Below are 26615 nucleotides of genomic sequence, written 5' to 3' on the forward strand. Positions count from 1 at the left end.
TCCTTTTACTCTTTATCAATGTCTTAAAATATGTTTCTTGTAGACAACATATAGCTGGGTCTTGTATTTTATTTACTCTGATAGCTTCATTCTTTTAAAATGTATATTCACATTTAAAGTGATTATGGATATATTTGGTTAATATCTACCATATTTATGTTTTCTGTTTATTGCTCTTGTTCTGTTTTTTGTCTTCTATTCTTTCTCTTTTTTTGCCTTTTGTGGTTTTAATTCTGAAAAATTTTCTCATTCAAATGAAACCTACAAAACTTAGTTCCCTTGAGCCATTTTCCATCCCCTTTACAGTATAATTGTGTTAAATATTTCTTCTCTGTATATTGAGAACTACATTAGACAATATTATATTTGCCTTAGCTACTAAATATAATTTATAAAATTCAAGAGGAAAAAGAAAGTCCATTGTATTTACCCATATTTTAACTCTTCCATCACCCTTCTTCCTTCTTGATATTAAAAGATTCCTTGTTTTATAATTTCCTTTCTATTTCAAAAATTTTCTTTAGCTATTTTTTCAAGCAGGTCTGCTAGTGACAAATTCTCTTAGTTTTCCTTCATCTGAGTATGTCTTGGTTTCCTCAGCATACCTGATGAGTATTTTCAGTGGATATAAAATTCTGTATTGATATTTTAATTCTTGTGAAATATTTTGCTATTTCCTTCTGGCCTATGTGGTTTCTAACAAGAAATCTGCTATTTTTCAAATTGTCTCCCCCCTTAGAAGTAAGATTAGGCAATATAAAGTTTCTCTCAAAGTACTTTCAAGATTTTTTCTTTGTCTTTTAGTTTTCACAATATGATTATGACGTGTCCCAGCATGTTCCTTGGGTATATCCTGTTTGTGATTCTGAGCTTCTTAAATCCTTAGGCTATGACTTTTGCCAACTTTTAGAAATCTTCAGTCATTATTTGAGTACTTGGAATCCCTGCATATTCTTCTCTCCTTCTGTAACTGGGATAACATGAGTCTTATATCTTTTGTTATAGTCCTAGAGGTTACACATTTTTTTCCACTTTATTTTTTCCTCTCTGCTTTTCAGATTTAGTAGTAATTCTTTCTCTGTGTTCAGTTTCACTACTTATTTCCTCTGTTAACTCTATTTTATTTTCCAGCCCATCCATTGACTTTCTGCCTTCAGATTTTGTATTTTTCAGTTATAAATTTCCATTATTTTCTTTTAAAAAATATCCTACACTTCTTTGGTAGGACTTTATTTTCCTGAAATTTTCTACTTTTCCCAATTGTTTTGATCATCCTTGTCATTGTTCACTGGAACATTTTTATGTTGGCTATTTTAAAATTCTTACCAGATAATACCAACATCTGCATCATCTCAGAGTTGGCATCTGTTAATCGTCTTTTCTCCTTCAAGTTGCAACTTCTATACTTCTTTATATGACAGGCGAATTTTCATTGTATTCTGAACATTTTGGCTGTTATATTTTGAGGCTTTAGATCTTATATAAATACCAGGACCCCTCTGACAGTGTACTAGCAGAGGAAGAGAAGTATTTCATTGTCACTGCTATGATGGTACATGCTTAGGTCTCCACTCTGTTTCTGTTGATGTGCTGAGGAGAAGGGGAACCTCATATTGTTAAAGTATGGAGCACATTAATTTCCTCTCTTGGTCTCTGCTGACAGCACCCTGACTAGGAAATTTAAGAATTCCACTGCCCAAGTGGCCTCCAAAAGCACTGTAATACGAGAGCCTCATTACTACATGGTGAGAATGAAAGTCCCAGAAGTCTATTTGACCTTCCCTGACACCACCCCAATGAAGGGGTGGCTAAGGCACGTCATGAGCTGGGTGAGATTGGATATCTAATCTCCTCACCTGGCCTTTGCCTATGAGGATTCATGTGGGACAACAACTTTTCCCATGACATTTGGCTGGAGTAGGATGGTTATTTTCTATTAATGAAAGGTTTCTGTCTTTCCAGGCTGCTCATTTCTTGTTTCTTTGGCTAGAGAGAACAAACTTGCTTGGGCCTTTTGTTTGTTTGTATCTATTGCATTTTAGCGTTTAACAGCCTTTTCCATACTACAATGAGGGTAGAAGAAAATAGAAAGAAATCATCACCATGCTGTTCTTAGGTTCCAGTGTCACTAACTGGTCTATAATTTTTGCTCCACCTTTCTGAACCTTCTTATGTTTGTTTTATATGTAAAGTACAGTACTTTAACCAGTACTGAGCATAAGCAATATGGAGACAAGTGTTTATTCTACCTTTTCTGGAACCAGAAGTCCTTAATGCTATTTTTAAAAAGCATTGCTCCCTGTTAAAGCAAGCAAGACCAAGTCAAAACTACTTTGGGAGATTTGAATTCTTTCTCACCTCTCAATCTCCTGGGATATTCTCTATTTGAAGCAGGTGCTCTAGTCTTCTTTCCTGAGTTGAATTTCCTTGCTCTGCTTACAGGTCCTACTTGTTTGTTACTAAAACTTTTCCATGATTGACTGTCTATAGTTTCCTACTTTATCTCTTGGTTATATTTTCTTCATTGTTAATTACCTCATGCATAAGAGCAGACTTAAACCACTGAGTTTAGCTGTAGACAAACTCTTTTTTTAAATCTTCCCTTCCTAAGAAAGGGATATCTCCAGTTCTGTGTGGTTGAATGAAACAGTTTATGAAAAGAAAAATCTCAAACAGATTTCTGAGGAAATCAGCATGGCTAGAAAGAACTTTTCCTGAGAGTAAACAGAAGGGGACTGTCACTAAAAATGCTTCTAATTGATAATTATTTCATAGAGCTCTGAATCCAGTTAAATTAGGTGACAAGACTCATTTAGCCAATAATCCTTTTAAAATAGGATCTACCCAGATTTAGTATTTTATTGACTCAGGTTTTTTCTATGCAATATTTATAGAGTTGAAATCATTTTAGAGATGATCTATTTTGTCAAATATTATACTCTAAATTATCTACCAAATCATTTTGAGCATGTTTTTTGTCAAAATATTACAGTTTAATAGGAGATGCAACTTTTAAAACTTGTATACAAAACAAAATAGCAAAGTTATAAATTATATAATACAAAAATGTGTTGAATATGGCAATTGTAAGGAGAATTATAGAATATCAGTGTTGTCTATATTATTTAGAAAATATGTAATATCTTGACCTACAATGTTAATATAATTAAACCCAACAGTGAAAAGTGATCAGACAATCTGGCCAATACAACAGCACGGGTAAGATGATGAAGCAGAAATGAAGCTACACAAATTGGAGGTGAAGAGGCTAATTTCCATTATAGTCAAGTCAGACGTAAATCTGTATAGAAATGGTGGAGCCAGAGCAAGACATTCTTGAGAGCCAGTTGTTTCTGGAGAAGTGAAAAATCCTTGTTGCTAAGCAGCTAAATCTAGAACTTTTGTCACCTGAGAGACAAGAGCGGCAACGCTTAAGTTTCCCTTTGTTATGTGAGGCCTCAGCTACCTATCTTGGTTCACTGATAAGTGTGGTACAAATTATCTCGAAGGAAAAAGCGTGGAAGCTACTGTTACTTCTGTTGGTAAGTCAGTTATCAAGTTTGCCTCTATGTGTGATTTGGTGATCAGAATAATATGTCGAATGAGGGAAAGATTCTTAACTTTGGTTGCTTTTCCTTTTAAAAGATGCGAGAGACTTTAGCATAAGAAGGTGGAGCTATGTTGCAGCTAGGGTTTGCCTAAAACTGAGGGGGTTGCTGTGATGTGGGACTTTCAGTTTATAAACAAGATAGTACTGGGCAAAGCAAGATAAGTTGATTACCCAAACTGCTAGTAAAGAACAGGAAAATAGGAAAAAGTAAAGTTGAGAGTAGGAAAAATTTATAGACTCGGTGCTTTAGTAGATAGGAGATATGATCTGGAATAGAAGATAAGGGCTAATACCTGAATCTCAGGAAGGATCACTCTTCCATTATGACTGGAATATGGTGTAGGGTAGAGAAGTAAAAGAAATGGGCACGCATTCATATAGGTTTGTAACAGTGAAAATCCTAAAAACCATTTGGTCTTTGAATTTGGCATCAGTATGAATATTTTTTTTCACTCTGTTCTGGATTAAAAATTCATTTTGTATTATGACCCAGTGGCCACACATACACAAATACCCACAAAATTTGTGCATCATTCACGTATGAGTTGCTAAGGAACTTCTAGGGATGTCCTCTGATACTTTAATTCAATTTTCTAAAAGATAAAAACTGCATGTCTGCTGGGGTCCAGCCCCGGTGGATCCAGGGAAACTTGAAGGAGAGACGGTGTCGGCTTTGATCAGGAAACAACTGCTAGATTAAATATTAACTAGAGGGTTATAGAGTGGTTAAGTGAAGATAGCTCAGCAGGGAAATTCAGTGGAGAAAAGAGGCTGAATAACTTGGTTTATGCGGAAAACCAATAAAACTTCAAGACAAGAAGTTTGCACCACCCATGTAGGCCACAGGCGTCTTCCCATTCTCCCGAGGGAGAGGAGACACTAAGGCCTCCCCGGTCAGATCTTAGAAGCCCAGGCAAAATTAGTAGGCTTGGTGGGCCTCCGCACTCCAGATGGGAATTCAGCCAGAAGGTGAAAGAAAGAATGACATGAGGATACCAGTCTTTCGAGGAACTGATCCCATTCTTTATTTTCCAGGGTCAACTTTTATATACTGAGTGTTAAACAAAAGTCACGCAGGATCAGCAGCCCTGACTTTTATTAAAGTCAGGTGCTTCATACAAATGTATACAAAGGTCTTAGGGGTGTTACATCATCTTCTGGCCAGGGGGCCTGCTAACAATTTATGACCCTCTCCTTGTGACAGCAGTCAGTCAACCAGAACACTTATTTCTCCAGGGGTAATTATTCTTAAAACAGACACCACCTTCCGAAGGTACCAGATAAAGTTACATTCCTATAGGGTGAGGATGTAGTGGGTTTTAATTAAGCAAAGAATTTGCTTAGCCTAAGGTCTAACGTGATTAATATCAAAGGTTAATACTTTTTTCTTCTACATATTCATCAATGTGTATAAGGGCAGGGGATGTGGAGACTTAGCAGCAAACATTGGCTCAACAAATGAAAAAACCCTTCACCAGTACAATTTCTAATCAGCCCACTGTACTACACTAATAATTTCCTAACTTCTCAAAAGAATCTGTTTTTAGAAGGTTTAAAGCATCTCGTGCCTCTCATGGTTGGGAGGCTGTGAACAATCACATGTGGCCGGACAAGCCTGTCAGGCAGGCTAGAGAACCTTCAGAGGAGTTTGTAGGTTGAAACACTCCTGTCACGCCCAGGAATTATTATTAACTGGAGCTCTAAGTTAACTCTTTTTCAGAGAGAGGTGGTGGAGGACAGCCCCCATAAAGTCAGAGGTGTAGGTGAGAGCACAAAGCAGTAAAGTAGGCAGACTCCGGTTTTGGGGGTAGATGCTCGAGAATTTCCAGGGGGACTCCTGAGGCTCGATCCCGCCTTTGCGTATGTCGAGGCTCCTTTCTCATGACCTTTGCCATGGGCGGAGTTCCTCACGCTGGCTCCCAGCACATGTCAAGAACCATTTAATTGACTTCATGACTCTAATGAATCAGTGACAGACTGTATTCAAGCATAACAGAGTAAGAGAAGTGATGGGTAGGTAAAGGTTTTCAGAAATTTGGAATAGCTGTGGGGAAAAATTAAAAGTTGATAAAAATATATGGAGGAGGGCTATTGTCTACTCCAAGTTTCCAATAATTATAGAGAATATGGATTTTTAATGGCACCACTTCACAGTATTAAACATTTAGAATGATGTTCTTTTAGGAGTTTGGCTCTCTGGGGTCCTAGAAATAATGAGGACAAGGATTATGACAAAGATACTTTGAAGCGTTTTCCTATTCCCTGCTCTCAAGATGAGCAGAATATGACATAGGTTGTTTGTTTGGCCTCAGGGCAGCTCAATATAAAAAAAAAATTATAATAAAAAATGAGTGGAAGATCTAAACAGATACTTCTCTAAAGAAGACATACAAATGGCCAAAAAGTATATGAAAAGATGGTAAAAGTGAAAGTCACTCAGTCATGTCTGACTCTTTGTGACCCCATGTAGGGAATTCTCCAGGCCAGAATACTGGAGTGGGTGGCCTTTCCCTTCTCTGGCAAATCTTCCCAACCCACGGATCGAACCCGGTCTGATCATGCACATGCACTTCAATGTTCATTGCAGCACTATTTACAATAGCCAAGACATGGAAGTAGCCTAAATGTTCATCAAGAGAGAAGTGGCTGGATCATACCGTAGCTCTATTTTTAGGTTTTTAATGAACTTTTGTACTGTTCTCCATAGTGTCTGTACCAATTTACATTTCTACCAACAGTGTAGGAGGATTCCCTTTTCTCTGTCTCACTGTTTCCAGCATTTACGGTTTGTAGAGAGGGAGGCGGGGGATGATTTGGGAGAATGGCATTGAAACATGTATAATATCATATAAGAAATGAATCGCCAGTGTAGGTTTGATGCAGGATACAGGAACCTTGGGGCTGGTACACTGGGATGACCCAGAGGGATGGTATGGGGAGGGAGGTGGGAGGGGGGTTCAGGATGGGGAATATGTGTACACCTGTGGCGGATGCATGTTGATGTATGGCAAAACCAATACAATATTGTAAAGTAAAAAAAATAATAATTAAAAAAATTTTTAAAAAGAAGATGTAGTGTATACACACACACACACACACACACACACACAATGGGCTATTACTTGGCCATAAAAAAGAATGAAACAATGCCATTTGCAGCAACAAAGATGGACCTAGAGATCATCATACTAAGTGAAGTAAGTCAGATAGAGAAAGACAAAAATCACATAATATCACTTATATGTGGAATCTAAAAAGTGGTTAAAATGAACTTATTTACAAAACAGAAATAGACTCATAGATTTTGAAAACAAACTTATAGTTATCAAAGAGAAAACATGGCATGGCTGTAAATTAGGAGTTTGGGATTAATATATATACACTATTATATATAAGGGCTTCCCTCATAGCTCAGTTGGTAAAGAATCCGTCTGCAATGAAGGAGACCCCAATTTGATTCCTGGGTCAGGAAGATCCACTGGAGATTTCTTGTGGATTCTTGGGCTTCCCTTGTGGCTCAGCTGGTAAAGAATCCACCTGCAATGTGGGAGACCTGGGTTTAATCCCTGGGTTGGGAAGATCCCCTGGAAAAGAGAAAGGATACCCACTCCAGTATTCTGGCCTGGGAGAATTCGTCCCAAAGAGTCAGACACAACTGAGTAACCTTCACTTTCACATACTTTATATAAAATAGACAACTAAAAGGACCTATTGTATAGTATAGGAAACTGTACTCAATCTTCTGTAATAACCTATATGGGAAAAGAATCTGAAAAAGAATGGATACATGTGTGTGTGTATGTGTATGTATATATATATATATATATATATATATATAAATGAATCACTTTGCTGTACATCTGTAACTAACACAGCCTTGTATATCAACTATACTCTATTATACAATTAAAATTAAATTAAGCAAAACCAAAAAGACAACCTACTGAATAGGTGACAATATTTGCAAATTATATGACCAATAAGGGATTAATACCCAAAGTATATAAACAACTCATACAACTCAACATCAAAGAAATAAACAACTTTATTTAAAAATGGGCAGAGAACTAAACAGACGTATTTCCAAAGAGGAAAGGCAGATGGCCACAGGCACATGAAAAGATGCTCAACATTGCTAATGATTAAGAAATGAAAATCAAAACCACAGTGACATCACACTAGTTTGACCAGCTATCATCAACAAAAGACAAATAACTAATGTTGGTGAGCATGTGGATAAAAGGGAATCCTCATACACTGTTTGTAGGAATGTAAATTGGTGCAACTATTATGAAAACAGTATGAAGGTTTCTCAAAAACTAAAAAATAGAACTTTCATATGACCCAGGAATGTACTCCTGGGTGTATACCTTAAAAAACCACAACCATTAATTGGAAAAGATACATGCACTCTATTGTTAATAGCAGCACATGGAAACAACAGAAGTGTCCACTGACGGATGAATGGATAAAGAAGATGTGCTATATACATATAATGTAATATCACTCAAGTATAACAAAGAATGAAATTTTGCCATTTGCAGCAACATGCATAGACTTTGAGTGCTTTATGCTATGTGAAGTCAATCAGAAAGAGAAAGATATATACTGCATGATATCACTTGTAAGTGGAATCTAAGAAAACACCAAACTAGTTACTATAAAACAAACAGACTCACAGATATCGAGAACAAATGGGTGGTTATGAGTGTTGGATGGAAAGGATGGATTTATAGGAACAAGGATGTGTGAAGTACCAACTATTCAGTGTAAGACAGGTTCAAAGATGCTTTGTACAACCCGGGGAATATAGCCAATATTTTGCAATAACGTTAAATGAAAAGTAACCTTTTAAAATTATATAAAAATAAAAAATATTAATCCAATAACCCTTGATTCAAACTGATATTTGCTCAAACTCTTAAAATTTAACAAAACAGATAATTCAATGTCTAAAATAAATAAATAGCAGATTAAGTGATAAAAAAGAACACACAAGTGATCTGGAAGGTAGAATAATGGCAATCACCCAATCAGAACAGCAGACAGAAAGAAAACAAAACAAAAGCAATCTATGACATCGTTGTCTGAAGCATCACTACCAACAAAGCTAGTGGAAATGATGGAATTCCAGCTGATTTATTTCAAATCCTGAAAGATGATGCTGTGAAAGTGCTGCACTCAATATGCCAGCAAATTTGGAAAACTCAGCAGTGGCCACAGGACTGGAAAAGTCAGTTTTCATTCCAATCCCAAAGAAGGGCAATGCCAAAGAATGCTCAAAGTACCGCACAATTGCACTCATCCCACACGCTAGTAAAGTAATGCTCAAAATTCTCCAAGCCAGGCTTCAGTAATATGTGAACCGTGAACTTCCTGATGTTCAAGCTGGATTTAGAAAAGGCAGAGGAACCAGAGATCAAATTGCCAACATCCACTGGATCATCGAAAAAGCAAGAGAATTCCAGAAAAACATCTATTTCTGGTACACTGACTATGCTAAAGCCTTTGACTGTGTGGATCACAATAAACTGTGGAAAATTTTTAAAGAGATGGGAATACCAGACCACCTGACCTTCCTCCTGAAAAACCTGTATGCAGGTCAAGAAGCAACAGTTAGAACTGCACATGGAGCAACAGACTTGTTCCAAACTGGGAAAAGAATATGTCAAAGCTGTATATTTCCACCTTGCTTATTTTACTTACATGCAGAGTACATCATGCAAAATGCCGGGCTGGATGAAGCACAAGCTGGAATCAAGATTGCTGGGAGAAATATCAATAACCTCAGATATGCAGATGACACCACCCTTAGAACTTAAAGAGCCTCTTGATGCAAGTGAAAGAGAAGAGTGAAAAAGCTGGCTTCAAACTCAACATTCAAAAAACTAAGATCATGGCATCTGGTCTCATCACTTGATGGTAAACAGATGGGAAACAATGGAAACAGTGACAGACTTTATTTTGAGGGGCTCCAAGATGAGTGGGGATGGTGACTACAGTCATGAAATTAAAAGACGCTTGCTCCTTGGAAGAAAAGCTAAGACCAACCTAATCAGCTCGGCTCAGTCACTCAGTCATGTCCAACTCTTTGAGACCCCATGGACTGCAGCATGCCAGGTCTCCCTGTCCATTAGCAACTCTCAGAGTTTACTCAAACTCATGTCCATTGAGTCGGTGATGCCATCCAACCATCTCATCCTCTGTCATCCCCTTCTCTTCCCACCATCAATCTTTCCCAGCCTCAGGGTCTTCTCCAGTGAGTCAGTTTTTCACATCAGGTGGCCAAAGTATTGGAGTTTCAGCTTCATCATCAGTCCTTCCAATGAATATTCAGGACTGATTTCTTTTAGGATGGACTGGTTGGATCTTGTAGTCTAAGGGACTCTGAAGAGTCTCCTCCAACACCACAGTTCAAAAGCAGCAATTCTTCAGCGCTCAGTTTTCTTTATAGTCCAACTCTCACATCCGTACATGACCACTGGAAAAACCATAGCTTTGACTAGATGGACCTCATCATCAGGTTCTTTAGTTCCTCTTTGCTTTCTGCCATTAGAGTGGTATCATCTGCATATCTGAGGTTGTTGATATTTCTCCTGGCAATGTTGATTCCAGCTTGTGATTTATCCAGCCTGGCATTTTGCATGATGTACTCTGCATCTAAGTTAAATAAGCAGTGTGACAATATACAGCCTTGCAAAGTATAGAGAAATACAAATGAAAACCACAATAAAGTATCACTTCACACCAGTCAGAATGGTTATTATCAAAAAGTCTACAGATAAAAAATTCTGGAGAGGCTGTGAAGAAAAGGGAACACTCCTATACTGTTGATGGGAATGTAAAGTGGTTCAGCCACTATGGGAAACAGTATGGCGTTTCTTAAAAAACTGAAAATAGAACTACCATGTTATCCTGCAATCCCACTCCTAAGTATATATCCTGAAACACCAATTCAAAAAGATACATGCACCCCAATGTTCATAGCAGCAGTATTTACCATAGATAAGACATGGAAACAACCTGAGGACCCATCAACAGATGGCTGGCTTAAGAGGGTGTGTTTATATATATATATATATATATATATATATATATATGCGTGCTTGTGTGTGTGCATGTACACCCACACACAATGGAACACCACTCCAGCATAAAAAGAATGAAATATTGCCATTTGTAGCAACACGGATAAACCTAGAGAATATTTAGTGAAGTAAAGCAGACAGACAAATACTGTATATTACTTGTAAGTGGAATCTAAAAAACAGTATAAACGAATCTATGTACAAAATGGAAACAGACTCACAGAAATGGTAAACAAACTTATGGTTACCAAAGGGGAATGAAAGTGGAGAAGGATAAATCAGGAATGTGGGATTAATAGATACAAACTACTATACATAAAATAGATAAGCAACAATGATCTAGTGTATAGTACAGGGAACAATATTCAATATCCACTAGTAAACTACAATGGAAAATAAGAAAATAATCTTAAATATCTATCTATCTAAATCACTTTGCTGTACACCCGAAACTAACACAATGTTGTAAATCAACTCTACTTCAATTTGAAAAGCTTGACTTAAATAACAAATACAAAAACAAAAAACCACATTGAAAAACCCTCCTGGTTTTCAGATGGGTTGTCTATATGCTTGCTAGCGTTAGTTATGATGAAGGTAGGGTTTTTGATGGAGAATAATTCTATCAGTCAGGTGTCAAAGTCTTTGGAGTTTGTGCAAGAATGATAGGGACTGGTTGATGGAAGAGTGAGAAAGAAAGGTTTAAACTTACTGTAGTCGGAGGCAGTTGGATAAATGGTTTGGATTTGACTTGGTGAGCTGTGGGCAACAGGAACTCAGCCTATGGAGCATAAAGACATATGACTTCTATGATACGGGTTTCTCTAGAGTGAGTTTTAGGGCAAGCAGTAAACTGTGAGGAAGCTTAAGTTTAAGCAGGTAAGTGTATGTAAGGAGCTTTGTGAAGACGTGAGGGTTGATTTGGGTTGTCTCTCTCTGTCTGTCTGCCTGCCTGTCTCTTTCAACAAATGAAAACTCAGAAGTAATAGGGGAAGTTGTATGTAGGGATGATATAGAGGAATTTGAATTAAAGTAAAAGAAGTATTGACTAGGAATGGATTTAGAATCCAGGAGATGATTGGTACTGGGTCAGGCATCTTCATTTTCATACCAGCTATGAAAGACTTCTTGGAATATGGAATGAAGCAGGGCAAAGACTAATAGAGTTTTGCCAAGAAAATGCACTGGTCATAACAAACACCCTCTTCCAACAACACAAGAGAAGACTCTATACATGGACATCACCAGATAGTCAACACCAAAATCAGATTGATTATATTCTTTGCTGCCAAAGATGGAGAAGCTCTATACAGTCAGCAAAAACAAGACCAGAAGCTGACTGTGGCTCAGACCATGAACTCCTTATTGCCAAATTCAGACTGAAATTGAAGAAAGTAGTGAAAACCACTAGACCATTCAGGTATGACCTAAATCAAATCCCTTATGATTATACAGTGGAAGTGAGAAATAGATTTAAGGGCCTAGATCTGATAGAGTGCCTGATGAACTATGGAATGAGATTCGTGACATTGTACAGGAGACAGGGATCAGGACCATCCGCATGGCAAAGAAATGCAAAAAAGCAAAACGGCTGTCTGGGGAGGCCTTACAAATAGCTGTGAAAAGAAGAGAAGCGAAAAGCAAAGGAGAAAAGGAAAGATATAAACATCTGAATGCAGAGTTCCAAAGAATAGCAAGAAGAGATAAGAAAGCCTTCTTCAGCGATCAATGCAAAGAAATAGAGGAAAACAACAGAAAGGGAAAGACTAGGGATCTCTTCAAGAAAATCAGAGATACCAAAGGAACATTTCATGCAAAGATGAGCTCGATAAAGGACAGAAATGGTATGGACCTAACAGAAGCAGAAGATATTAAGAAGAGATGGCAAGAATACACAGAAGAACTGTACAAAAAAGATCTTCATGACCCAGATAATCACGATGGTGTGATCACTGACCTAGAGCCAGACAGACATCCTGGAATGTGAAGTCAAGTGGGCCTTAGAAAGCATCACTACAAACAAAGGTAGTGGAGGTGATGGAATTCCAGTGGAGCTATTCCAAATCCTGAAAGATGATGCTGTGAAAGTGCTGCACTCAATATGCCAGCAATTTGGAAAACTCAGCAGTGGCCACAGGACTGGAAAAGGTCAGTTTTCATTCCAATCCCAAAGAAAGGCAATGCCAAAGAATGCTCAAACTACCACACAACTGCACTCATCTCACACGCTAGTAAAGTAATGCTCAAAATTCTCCAAGCCAGGCTTCAGTAATATGTGAACTGTGAACTTCCAGATGTTCAAGCTGGTTTTAGAAAAGGCAGAGAAACCAGAGATCAAATTGCCAACATCCGCTGGATCATCGAAAAAGCAAGAGAGTTCCAGGAAAACATCTATTTCTGCTTTATTGACTATGCCAAAGCCTTTGACTGTGTGGATCACAATAAACTGTGGAAAATTCTGAAAGAGATGGGAATACCAGACCACCTGATCTGCCTCTTGAGAAATCTGTATGCAGGTCAGGAAGCAACAGTTAGAACTGGACACGGAACAACAGATTGGTTCCAAATAGGAAAAGGAGTTCGTCAAGGTTGTATATTGTCACCCTGTTTATTTAACTTATATGCAGAGTACGTCATGAGAAACGCGGGACTGGAAGAAACACAAACTGGAATCAAGATTGCCGGGAGAAATATCAATAACCTCAGATATGCAGATGACACCACCCTTATGGCAGAAAGTGAAGAGGAACTCAAAAGCCTGTTGATGAAAGTGAAAGTGGAGAGTGAAAAAGTTGGCTTAAAGCTCAACATTCAGAAAACGAAGATCATGGCATCCGGTCCCACCACTTCATGGGAAATAGATGGGGAAACAGTGGAAACAGTGTCAGACTTTATTTTTCTGGGCTCCAAAATCACTGCAGATGGTGACTGCAGCCATGAAATTAAAAGATGCTTACTCTTTGGAAGGAAAGTTATGAGCAACCTAGATAGCATATTCAAAAACAGAGACATTACTTTGCCAACAAAGGTTCGTCTAGTCAAGGCTATGGTTTTTCCTGTGGTCATGTATGGATGTGAGAGTTGGACTGTGAAGAAGGCTGAGCGCCAAAGAATGGATGCTTTTGAACTGTGGTGTTGGAGAAGACTCTTGAGAGTCCCTTGGACTGCAAGGAGATCCAACCAGTCCATTCTGAAGGAGATCAGCCCTAGGATTTCTTTGGAAGGAATGATGCTGAAGCTGAAACTCCAGTACTTTGGGCACCTCATGTGAAGAGTTGACTCATTGGAAAAGACTCTGATGCTGGGAGGGATTGGGGGCAGGAGGAGAAGGGGACGACAGAGGATGAGATGGCTGGATGGCATCACTGACTTGATGGCCGTGAGTTTGAGTGAATTCCGGGAGTTGGTGATGGACAGGGAGGCCTGGCGTGCTGCAATTCATGGGGTTGCAAAGAGTCGGACACGACTGAGCGACTGATCTGATCTGATCTGATGAAAGACTTCTTAGATTAGCTTGGCTTAGTTGCTCTTCATAAGAAATTGAACTTACCTTGGCAGTACATTTATCACAGTCATGGATGAAATCAGATTTTTGAGCCTGAAGCATCTACAAGAGGAGAGGCCACTTTAAGAAAAAGAATAGAAAATTACAATAAGGATAAAAATGAACATTTATTTAGCATCGGAAGAAATCACAACAAACAATAACTTTCAAAAGTTTGAAAATACCATAAACATCACAAAAAATTTCAAAAACCCAATACTTGCATTAACTTCCTAACACACTTCTATGTTTCCCTACAGTTTTTTTTTTTTTTTTTTTTTTTTTTTTTCTCCAATTTTATTTTATTTTTAAACTTTACATAATTGTATTAGTTTTGCCAAATATCAAAATGAATCCGCCACAGGTATACATGTGTTCCCCATCCCGAACCCTCCTCCCTCCTCCCTCCCCATACCATCCCTCTGGGCCGTCCCAGTGCACCAGCCCCAAGCATCCAGCATCATGCATCGAACCTGGACTGGCAACTCGTTTCCCACATGATACTTTACATGTTTCATTGCCATTCTCCCAAATCTTCCCACCCTCTCCCTCTCCCACAGAATCCATAAGACCGTTCTATACATCAGTGTCTCTTTTGCTGTCTCGTACACCGGGTTATTGTTACCATCTTTCTAAATTCCATATATATGCGTTAGTATACTGTATTTATGTTTTTCCTTCTGGCTTACTTCACTCTGTATAATAGGCTCCAGTTTCATCCACCTCATTAGAACTGATTCAAATGTATTCTTTTTAATGGCTGAGTAATACTCCATTGTGTATATGTACCACAGCTTTCTTATCCATTCATCTGCTGATGGACATCTAGGTTGCTTCCATGTCTTGGCTATTATAAACAGTGCTGCGATGAACATTGGGGTACACGTGTCTCTTTCCCTTCTGGTTTTCTCAGTGTGTATGCCCAGCAGTGGGGTTGCTGGATCATAAGGCAGTTCTATTTCCAGTTTTTTAAGGAATCTCCACACTGTTCTCCATAGTGGCTGTACTAGTTTGCATTCCCACCAACAGTGTAAGAGGGTTCCCTTTTCTCCACATCCTCTCCAGCATTTATTATTTGTAGACTTTTGGATCGCAGCCATTCTGACTGGTGTGAAATGGTACCTCATAGTGGTTTTGATTTGCATTTCTCTGATAATGAGTGATGTTGAGCATCTTTTCATGTGTTTGTTAGCCATCTGTATGTCTTTTTTGGAGAAATGTCTATTTAGTTCTTTGGCCCATTTTTTGATTGGGTCGTTTATTTTTCTGGAGTTGAGCTGTAGGAGTTGCTTGTATATTTTTGAGATTAGTTGTTTGTCGGTTGCTTCATTTGCTATTATTTTCTCCCATTCTGAAGGCTGTCTTTTCACCTTGCTAATAGTTTCCTTTGATGTGCAGAAGCTTTTAAGGTTAATTAGGTCCCATTTGTTTATTTTTGCTTTTATTTCCAATATTCTGGGAGGTGGGTCATAGAGGATCCTGCTGTGATGTATGTCGGAGAGTGTTTTGCCTATGTTCTCCTCTAGGAGTTTTATAGTTTCTGGTCTTACGTTTAGATCTTTAATCCATTTTGAGTTTATTTTTGTGTATGGTGTTAGAAAGTGGTCCAGTTTCATTCTTTTACAAGTGGTTGACCAGATTTCCCAGCACCACTTGTTAAAGAGATTGTCTTTAATCCATTGTATATTCTTGCCTCCTTTGTCGAAGATAAGGTGTCCATATGTGCGTGGATTTATCTCTGGGCTTTCTATTTTATTCCATTGATCAATATTTCTGTCTTTGTGCCAGTACCATACTGTCTTGATAACTGTGGCTTTGTAGTAGAGCCTGAAGTCAGGTAGGTTGATTCCTCCAGTTCCATTCTTCTTTCTCAAGATCGCTTTGGCTATTCGAGGTTTTTTGTATTTCCATACAAATTGTGAAATTATTTGTTCTAGCTCTGTGAAGAATACTGTTGGTAGCTTGATAGGGATTGCGTTGAATCTATAAATTGCTTTGGGTAGTATACTCATTTTCACTATATTGATTCTTCCAATCCATGAACATGGTATATTTCTCCATCTATTAGTGTCCTCTTTGATTTCTTTCACCAGAGTTTTATAGTTTTCTATATATAGGTCTTTAGTTTCTTTAGGTAGATATATTCCTAAGTATTTTATTCTTTTCGTTGCAATGGTGAATGGAATTGTTTCCTTAATTTCTCTTTCTGTTTTCTCATTATTAGTGTATAGGAATGCAAGGGATTTCTGTGTGTTGATTTTATATCCTGCAACTTTACTGTAGTCATTGATTATTTCTAGTAATTTTCTGGTGGACTCTTTAGGGTTTTCTATGTAGAGGATCATGTCATCTGCAAATAGTGAGAGTTTTACTTCTTCTTTTCCAATTTGGATTCCTTTTATTTCTTTTTCTGCTCTGATTGCTGTGGCCAAAACTTCCAAAACTATGTTGAATAGTAATGGTGAAAGTGGGCACCCTTGTCTTGTTCCTGACTTTAGAGGAAATGCTTTCAATTTTTCACCATTGAGGATAATGTTTGCTGTGGGTTTGTCATATATAGCTTTTATTATGTTGAGGTATGTTCCTTCTATTCCTGCTTTCTGGAGAGTTTTTATCATAAATGGATGTTGAATTTTGTCAAAGGCTTTCTCTGCATCTATTGAGATAATCATATGGTTTTTATTTTTCAATTTGTTAATGTGGTGTATTACATTGATTGATTTGCGGATATTGAAGAATCCTTGCATCCCTGGGATAAAGCCCACTTGATCATGGTGTATGATCTTTTTAATGTGTTGTTGGATTCTGATCGCTAGAATTTTGTTAAGGATTTTTGCATCTATGTTCATCAGTGATATTGGCCTGTAGTTTTCTTTTTTTGTGGGATCTTTGTCAGGTTTTGGTATTAGGGTGATGGTGGCCTCATAGAATGAGTTTGGAAGTTTACCTTCCTCTGCAATTTTCTGGAAGAGTTTGAGCAGGATAGGTGTTAGCTCTTCTCTAAATTTTTGGTAGAATTCAGCTGTGAAGCCGTCTGGACCGGGGCTTTTGTTTGCTGGAAGATTTTTGATTACAGTTTCAATTTCCATGCTTGTGATGGGTCTGTTAAGATTTTCTATTTCTTCCTGGTCCAGTTTTGGAAAGTTGTACTTTTCTAAGAATTTGTCCATTTCTTCCATGTTGTCCATTTTATTGGCATATAATTGTTGATAGTAGTCTCTTATGATCCTTTGTATTTCTGTGTTGTCTGTTGTGATCTCTCCATTTTCGTTTCTAATTTTGTTGATTTGATTTTTCTCCCTTTGTTTCTTGATGAGTCTGGCTAATGGTTTGTCAATTTTATTTATCCTTTCAAAGAACCAGCTTTTGGTTTTGTTGATTTTTGCTATGGTCTCTTTTGTTTCTTTTGCATTTATTTCTGCTCTAATTTTTAAGATTTCTTTCCTTCTACTAACCCTGGGGTTCTTCATTTCTTCCTTTTCTAGTTGCTTTAGGTGTAGAGTTAGGTTATTTATTTGACTTTTTTCTTGTTTCTTGAGGTGTGCCTGTATTGCTATGAACTTTCCCCTTAAGACTGCTTTTACCGTGTCCCACAGGTTTTGGGTTGTTGTGTTTTCATTTTCATTCGTTTCTATGCAAATTTTGAGTTCTTTTTTGATTTCTTCTGTGATTTGTTGGTTATTCAGCAGCGTGTTGTTCAGCCTCCATATGTTGGAATTTTTAATAGTTTTTCTCCTGTAATTGAGATCTAATCTTACTGCATTGTGGTCAGAAAAAATGCTTGGAATGATTTCTATTTTTTTGAATTTACCAAGGCTAGCTTTATGGCCCAGGATGTGATCTATCCTGGAGAAGGTTCCATGTGCGCTTGAGAAAAAGGTGAAATTCATTGTTTTGGGGTGAAATGACCTATAGATATCAATTAGGTCTAACTGGTCTATTGTATCGTTTAAAGTTTGTGTTTCCTTGTTAATTTTCTGTTTAGTTGATCTATCCATAGGTGTAAGTGGGGTATTAAAGTCTCCCACTATTATTGTGTTATTGTTAATTTCTCCTTTCATACTTGTTAGCATTTGTCTTACGTACTGTGGTGCTCCCGTGTTGGGTGCATATATATTTATAATTGTTATATCTTCTTCTTGGATTGATCCTTTGATCATTATGTAGTGACCTTCTTTGTCTCTTTTCACAGCCTTTGTTTTAAAGTCTATTTTATCTGATATGAGTATTGCTACTCCTGCTTTCTTTTGGTCCCTATTTGCATGGAAAATCTTTTTCCAGCCCTTCACTTTCAGTCTGTATGTGTCCCCTGTTTTGAGGTGGGTCTCTTGTAGACAACATATGTAGGGGTCTTGTTTTTGTATCCATTCAGCCAGTCTTTGTCTTTTGGTTGGGGCATTCAACCCATTTACATTTAAGGTAATTACTGATAAGTATGTTCCCGTTGCCATTTACTTTATTGTTTTGGGTTCGAGTTTATACACCGTTTTTGTGTTTCTTGTCTAGAGAATATCCTTTAGTATTTGTTGGAGAGCTGGTTTGGTGGTGCAGAATTCTCTCAGCTTTTGCTTGTCTGAAAAGCTTTTGATTTCTCCTTCATACTTGAATGAGATCCTTGCTGGGTACAATAATCTGGGCTGTAGGTTATTTTCTTTCATCATTTTAAGTATGTCTTGCCATTCCCTCCTGGCTTGAAGAGTTTCTATTGAAAGATCAGCTGTTATCCTTATGGGAATTCCCTTGTGTGTTATTTGTTGTTTTTCCCTTGCTGCTTTTAATATTTGTTCTTTGTGTTTGATCTTTGTTAATTTGATTAATATGTGTCTTGGGGTGTTTCTCCTTGGGTTTATCCTGTTTGGTACTCTCTGGGTTTCTTGGACTTGGGTGATTATTTCCTTCCCCATTTTAGGGAAGTTTTCCACTATTATCTCCTCAAGTATTTTGTCATGGTCTTTCTTTTTGTCTTCTTCTTCTGGAACCCCTATGATTCGAATGTTGTAGCGTTTAATATTGTCCTGGAGGTCTCTGAGATTGTCCTCATTTCTTTTAATTCGTTTTTCTTTTATCCTCTCTGATTCATTTATTTCTACCATTCTATCTTCTAATTCACTAATCCTGTCTTCTGCCTCTGTTATTCTACTATTTGTTGCCTCCAGAGTGTTTTTAATTTCACTTATTGCATTATTCATTATATATTGACTCTTTTTTATTTCTTCTAGGTCCTTGTTAAACCTTTCTTGCATCTTCTCAATCCTTGTCTCCAGGCTATTTATCTGTGATTCCATTTTAGTTTCAAGATTTTGGATCAATTTCACTATCATTATTCGGAATTCTTTATCAGGTAGATTCCCTATCTCTTCCTCTTTTGTTTGGTTTGGTGGGCATTTATCCTGTTCCTTTATCTGCTGAGTATTCCTCTGTCTCTTCATCTTGTTTAAATTGCTGAGTTTGGGGTGTCCTTTCTGTATTCTGGCAGTTTGTGGAGTTCTCTTTATTGTGGCGTTTCCTCACTGTGTGTGGGTTTGTACAGGTGGCTTGTCAAGGTTTCCTGCTTAGGGAAGCTTGTGTCGGTGTTCTGGTGGGTGGAGCTGTATTTCTTCTCTCTCCTTTCGAAGAGTTGGGTTGCTTTTCTGGGTGCCTGATGTCCTCTGCCGGCATTCAGAAGTTGTTTTGTGGAATTTACTCGACGTTTAAATGCTCTTTTGATGAATTTGTGGGGGAGAAAGTGTTCTCCCCGTCCTACTCCTCCGCCATCTTGTCCCTACAGTTTTATAATCACTTCCTCTTGAGCTGCCTCCCTCATGAGAATTATTTTGTTATATTTTCTCTGGAGAGGACAGAAAGTAATTGCCTGTCCCTAGTGTATTCAACCAAAATTTATTTTTTATTATTGATATTTAGAAAATTCAGCTTTACAACTTGTTACTGGTAAAACAATAAAAATTACCTAAGTTATTAAATTTCAGGAAACATTTATCAAGTCTTTAATATATGAACCATTTTATTTCAGGGCACTTCAAATTTTCTTGTATAGTAACTAATTTTGAACACTTACGACTCTCATAAACTGCATTACTAAGCACCTCCTAGGGGTTTATGGAGGTCTATACAATGAGGGTCCCTGAATTATTAACTTTATTACTCAGATTAATGTGATGCAGATCCTATTATAATAATTTGATTATTTGTCTTTTTTCCACAGGCTCAGTGCTTCTTAGCCTCTTTTTTGTCACTTAACTGAGACTATGATGATGTCTATGGACACTCTCCTCAGCCATAGAAAAGGGCACATAATATATAAAATATTGAATACAGTGTTATAGAGCCTTCTAAAGTTATTCTTGCTCCTGTCACATGTTTCTGCACTAAATTGATAATCTGCTTAGTGCACTGTATTTTAATTTTATTTCCCTAGTATCTAGCACAAGGTCCTACACATTTTGTATGCTCCAGACATAAATTAAAGAAATTAATGAGTGTTGCCAGGCAGATTGTATGCCAGGTAATACAGAAATTCTTCACTTTCAAAAACTGTTGGTAAATACATTTTAGCAGACATTGGGAATTTTCCCCTGCAGTCCTAAAATACCAGGCACTCTGATGCCTTTGCCCCTAGAAGAGAGAATTCCTTTTCTCAGACTTTTAAATTTCATGAATTCTTATTATCCCTTCTGAAGTTATTTCCTTTCGTATTTCATATTCTCCTACAGGTAACCAGGGAGAACGACCTTGTTTTCCTCATTCCTTTAGAAGATGTCAGTATTTATGATTTTTTTCTCTTATAAAAATTATATTCAAATATGAATACATTTTAAGTGGCATTCACCTATAACCCAAGTACTTCACCACCCCTCCCCATCACCACCCACTGTTTACATTTTTCACTGTATGGAGGACTATACTAGGTATTATAGACCTTATAATATAGGGGATATTAAAATGAGTTAAAATCATAAACCTTGCACTAAATGACTCAATGAGTGAAGGAAAATATCACAAGGAGACAAGCAAATAACTTGAGATAAATAGTCTAAAGTAAATCATAAGACTGATGCAAATTGACATAAGGATTGTGATGGTCTCTGACCTCTCCAGTTTTGATAGGAGAAAGTAATAAGAGTTATTCAAGGGCAACAGGCACAAACCAACAGTTTTGGACAAATTGAGATACAGTGTCACTGTACTCTGAAGTTTCTTTAGTTCTGCTTTAACATTATATTGAGGAGATTTTTATACCACCTATAGGTATTTGAGATAATTGTCTAATGAAAACCCAAGTGCGTAGCATCCAGTTCCCACAACTATCCACTGTCGATAGGGCCAATATTGTTTTATCTTTGTCCCCTCTAACTTTACATCCCCAGTTACTGAAAGCAAATCCAAAGCTTTTTGCTGCATTAATCACTCTTGACACATTCAAATTCTTTCTCCTATTTTCCTTACCCAATCCCACCACCATCCCCCACCCTTCTTTTTATTTTCACTTTGCAGCACTGCCCGCTCTGATGGTCCCACTCTGACAGGACACAGATCCTTAAAGTTCAGCTCAGAGGGAGGAGCCAGGTCAGCAGTGCCTGATAAGTTCTTCTCTGGACAGATGGCTCCATAGTGGCTGCTCCATCATGGTGACTGGTGAGGCGAGAGTGTCCATGCAGGTTGTTGGACTGCTCTGGCTTGAGGTGTCTCTGTTCTCTTCTGGCCTGTCCCAGGAAAGGCGCTCTCAAAGCCTCAACTCCCCAGATGTGGTGATCCCCTTGAAGGTTACCAACGGGAGCAGAGGTCCAAATGCTCCAGGCTGGCTCTCCTACAGCCTGCAGTTTGGGGGTCAGAGACGTGTTGTCTACATAAGACCTAAGAAGATCTTGGTTTCCAAAGCCCTCCCAGTGTTCACCTACACGGACCAGCACGCCCTTCAGCAGGATCAGCCTTTTGTCCCTAATGACTGCTATTATCATGGTTATGTGGAGGGGGTCCCCGAGTCCCTTGTTGCCCTCAGTACTTGTGCTGGGGGCTTTCAAGGAATGCTGCGGATAAATGACTTCACCTATGAAATCAAGCCCATCAGGCACTCTACTACATTTGAACACCTGGTATCTAAGATAAACACTAAAGAGACACAGTTCTCACCAATGAGATGTGGCTTAACAAATAAAGCAGCACACCAGCAGCTGGAATTCAAAGAGGCTGAGAAATTAACTCTGAAACAAAATTCTGCTTATAACCGGTGGGCCCATTTGTGGTTTCTGGAGCTGGTTGTGGTGGTAGATCACAATTTCTTCATTTATTCTCAAAGTAATTTCTCGAAGGTGCAGGAGAATGTATTTGTTGTTGTCAACATAGTGGATTCCATTTATCAGCAGTTGGGTACCTATGTGATTTTGATGGGGATTGAGATTTGGAATTATGGAAATGTTTTTCCACTGATAAGCATAGAACAGGTTCTGGAGGACTTCTCTCAGTGGAAACAAATCAGTCTTTCCCAGCTACAGTATGATGCTGCCCATATTTTCATTGAAAATTCACTTATAAGTGTCCTTGGTATAGCCTATGTGGCAGGAATATGTCACCCTCCTCTCGACTGTGGAGTTAATAATTTCAAAGGAGACCCCTGGTCTGTTTTTGCTCTCACTGTAGCTCATGAGTTAGGTCATACTCTGGGTATGAAGCATGATGAAGAATTCTGTGTGTGTGGACAAAGTGCTTGCATCATGAATGCTATCAGGTTGCCAGCAGAGAGATTCACGAATTGTAGCTATGCAGAATTTACAAAGACCACTTTAAACCAGGGATCATGTCTGCACAATCTGCCAATTCCAGAGGCAGTCTTCATGCTGAATCACTGTGGAAATGGTGTGATTGAAGGAGAAGAGAAATGTGACTGTGGATCTATAAAGCAGTGTGAACAAGATCCCTGTTGTCTGTTGAACTGCACTCTAAGACCTGGGGCTGCTTGTGCTTTTGGGCTTTGTTGCAAAGACTGCAAGTTCATGCCATCAGGGGAGCTCTGTAGACCTCAGATCAATGAATGTGACCTTCCAGAGTGGTGCAATGGGACATCTCATCAGTGCCCAGAAGATGTCCATGTGCAGGACGGGATTCCCTGTAGTGACAGTGCCTTTTGCTATCAAAAGAGCTGCAATAGCCATGATGAACAGTGCAGGGAGATTTTTGGTGAAGGTGCAAAGAGTGCATCTCAGAGATGCTATAAAGAAATCAACTCCCAGGGAAGCCGTTTTGGCCACTGTGGTGTAAATGGCACAACATACCTAAAATGCCCTATTTCAGATAGCTTTTGTGGGAGAGTTCATTGTGAGAATGTGGGGAACATCCCCCACCTGAGAGATCACTCAAATTTGCAATACACTCACATCAATGGTGTCACCTGCTGGAGTACAGACTATCACTTAGAGATGAGTATACCTGATATACCTGACGTTGGTGCAGTGAAAGATGGCACCATGTGTGGTCCAGGAAAGATCTGCATACACAAGAAGTGTGTCAGCCTATCTCTTCTGTCACGGGCCTGCTTGCCTGAGACCTGTAACATGAAGGGGATATGCAATAACAAACATCACTGCCACTGCGGCTACGGGTGGTCCCCGCCCTACTGCCTACACAGAGGCACTGGGGGTAGTGTTGACAGCGGCCCAGCATCTGCCAGAAGAGCTTTCTTGCCAATAGTTGTGCCTCTTGGTTTGTTTGTTTTGCTTTTACCTTTAATTGCTGTGTTTATGTATCTTCAAAAACGTTTTAGACCCAAGAAGACTAAGACTCACTCTCCCAATTAAGAATATGACTGTAACCTAATAGCCTATACATTAAGTTTTAGTCTAGGGCAGTAGAAATATTCCAACATGCCTGTTCAGGAACACATTTCTGACAGTTTGCAGAAAAATGCAGACACCTTGCCTTCTGTCAGTATTAAAGATATTGCCATCAAGCAAAGGTAATTCCTAACGTTTTCCTGTCTACTGTTCATGGTTGTAAAAGGCAAATAAAATTCATTTCCCTGCAAGTGAGTCCTCTTTGTGTTTTTTTGAGCACAGATATGACTCAGGAAAGGCAGGAGATATACATCTGGGGACCCAGGGATGAGTCTCGCCTCTTCATTTCTTCCCAAAATAACTTCTCAAAGTTACACAGGATGTATTTGCTGTTGTCAGCCTAGTGGATTCCATTTATCAACAGTTGGGTACTGATGTGATTTTGATTGGGACTGAGATTTAGAATCATGGAAATGTTTTCCCATTGAAATGCACAGAACAAGCAAAGACTGCAACACAATTCATGCCATCAGTGGGACTTTGTAGGTATAAGGTCAATAAGAGTGATCTTCCAGAGTGCTGCAATGGGACATCTCATCAGTGCCAGAAGATGTACATGTGCAGGACAGGTTTTCCCTGTAGTGACAGTGCCTGCTGTTACCAAAAGTGAAATAATAAAGTTGAAAAATTACTTAATTTTCTAACACTGTGATCCAAAATCTGAAAAGAAGGATAACAATAATGCTTTCCCATCCAACCTCTAGGGGTTATTAGGTAAACAAAAGAGAGAAAGGAATGGTTTCTTATTAAAGTATAAACAAATTGTTTTTAACAAAAATTCCTGACACTGTTCCTTCTGCTTCCTAGCCAAGCTTATCTGCTCTAACACTTTGTCTTAATTTGGCAGTTTGCATATCCTCTTTGAGGATTTCCTTTGAATACCAGAATATAATCTTCATGAGGGCAGAGTTATTTTAACTGTTTTCTGCTCACTGTTGTGTCCCAGTACCTAGAACAGTGCCAGATACACAACAAATATTTAAATGGACTATTAATTGCATAAAATTAATTAGGAAATAAAAAAATACTTTGGTCCTCTTTTAAAAACTACTATAGCTCTTCTTCAAAATTGAACTTTGAATATTTAAAATGTGTATTTATAATGCTCTTTTTGTACTTGTCCTTCACTATCTTTTAGTCCCCAGGTTATGATCTCCTCAGTCTATTCTCAGTATAGCTGGAAGTCTTGTCTCTTGAAAACACATTTCTATATCAGATACCCTCTGTATATGGTCCAGACAACTTGTAAATGCCTCTCTTTGTCAACTGAATTAAACTTTTTGATACCATTTTCCACTATCCTTTGCACATTTTGCATCCTCCAGCTATTTCCTGTTTTAAATATACTTAGCTGTGTCAGACCTCTGCACATCTGTACATCAATTCCCGTTCCCCAAATTCTGTTTACCACCCTCTCCAACCCCCTTGCCTTGGAAAACTCCCATTTTCCTCTCAACAGAGGTTACACAAAACATCTTTGGAAAAGCATTTCCTTGTGAAATGCTTGTTCTACTTGAGTGCTTGTCGCTTTGTGCTCATCGCTTGGAGGCATTCTAGGAACAGATGAGGAACAGATGGTAACAATGGATCACCCAGAAACAGAAAGAAGAAACGGATGTTTAGTGGAGTCACAGAAACAGGGAAGCAAGAACCAAGGAGACAAGCTGATTAAATTTCGTTTTAGAACATAAATCAGAGATTTACCCACACGTTTTCAGTATACACAATCATATGGAGACAAAAGGCAGCTGCTCCAATTTATTGTTTCTCTTTTGAAATTATTTTGTGTATGGTGTCATTGTTCAGTTGCTAGGTCATATCCAACTCTTGCAACCCCAAGGAGCCCATTAGGCTCCTCTGTCCATGGGATTCTCCAGGCAAAAATACTGGAGTGGGTTGCCATTTCCTTCTCCAGGGGATCTTCCCAACCAGTGATGGAACATACGTCTCCTACATTGGCAAGTGGATTCTTTACCACTGAACCACAAGGTAAGCTCCTGTTTTTGTATAAAAATATTAAATTTGGTTACAGTCAAATTTATCAATCTAATATTATTTTACATTCACTGGGTTTTACATTTTTCACTTGTGGTAACTTTGAGATAATCCTTTTTATTTTCTGGGATTATGCTGACTTTGGTTTTCATGCTCAAATTTGGACTTTATTTTGCTATAAGAAATGAAATCTTCAATTATTTACTAAGAAAAAAACCCCTCAAATTGTCAGAGAGCAAAGAGAATCATCAAGAAGTAAAATTCCTTAAATATATTAAAAAATTGAACACATATCCATTGTAGCAGTGGACATGCAAAATATAATTTGCATAATTGAGAGTTTCTTTCTGAGATCGGAACTGAAAAGTAGAAACAATGAGAAAAAATAGAGTGCTCAATTATTTCTCCTTTAAACTCCTTTATGACTTAGCATGGCTGGATTAGGGAATTAGAAAACAAAACATAACCTCACCTAGGAGTGCTGCCAGGGTTAGCAGAATCACAGTGTGTCTCATTCCTTTTCTTTTATGGAAATACAGGAGAATGCAGAAAAC

General features: G+C 38.2%; 1 protein-coding gene across 1 annotated transcript; it reads left to right on the forward strand.

Moving 5' to 3' along the window:
* The first annotated feature begins 3435 nt into the window (after positions 1-3435).
* On the forward strand, positions 3436-24030 carry ADAM21 (ADAM metallopeptidase domain 21). Its single transcript, XM_019969147.2, has 2 exons — positions 3436-3542; positions 21734-24030. Exon 2 carries the CDS (start codon positions 21865-21867, stop codon positions 24028-24030), a length of 2166 nt encoding a protein of 721 aa, XP_019824706.2. The 5' UTR covers positions 3436-3542; positions 21734-21864.
* The last annotated feature ends 2585 nt before the right edge of the window (positions 24031-26615 follow it).

This window comes from Bos indicus, chromosome 10, assembly GCF_029378745.1.
Source record: "Bos indicus isolate NIAB-ARS_2022 breed Sahiwal x Tharparkar chromosome 10, NIAB-ARS_B.indTharparkar_mat_pri_1.0, whole genome shotgun sequence".
In the NCBI taxonomy this organism is placed as follows: Eukaryota; Metazoa; Chordata; class Mammalia; order Artiodactyla; family Bovidae; genus Bos; species Bos indicus.

Coding starts and splice junctions, on each gene's coding strand:
- ADAM21 (XM_019969147.2), top strand. CDS start 21,865: ATGGTGACTGGTGAGGCGAGAGTGTCCATGCAGGTTGTTGGACTGCTC.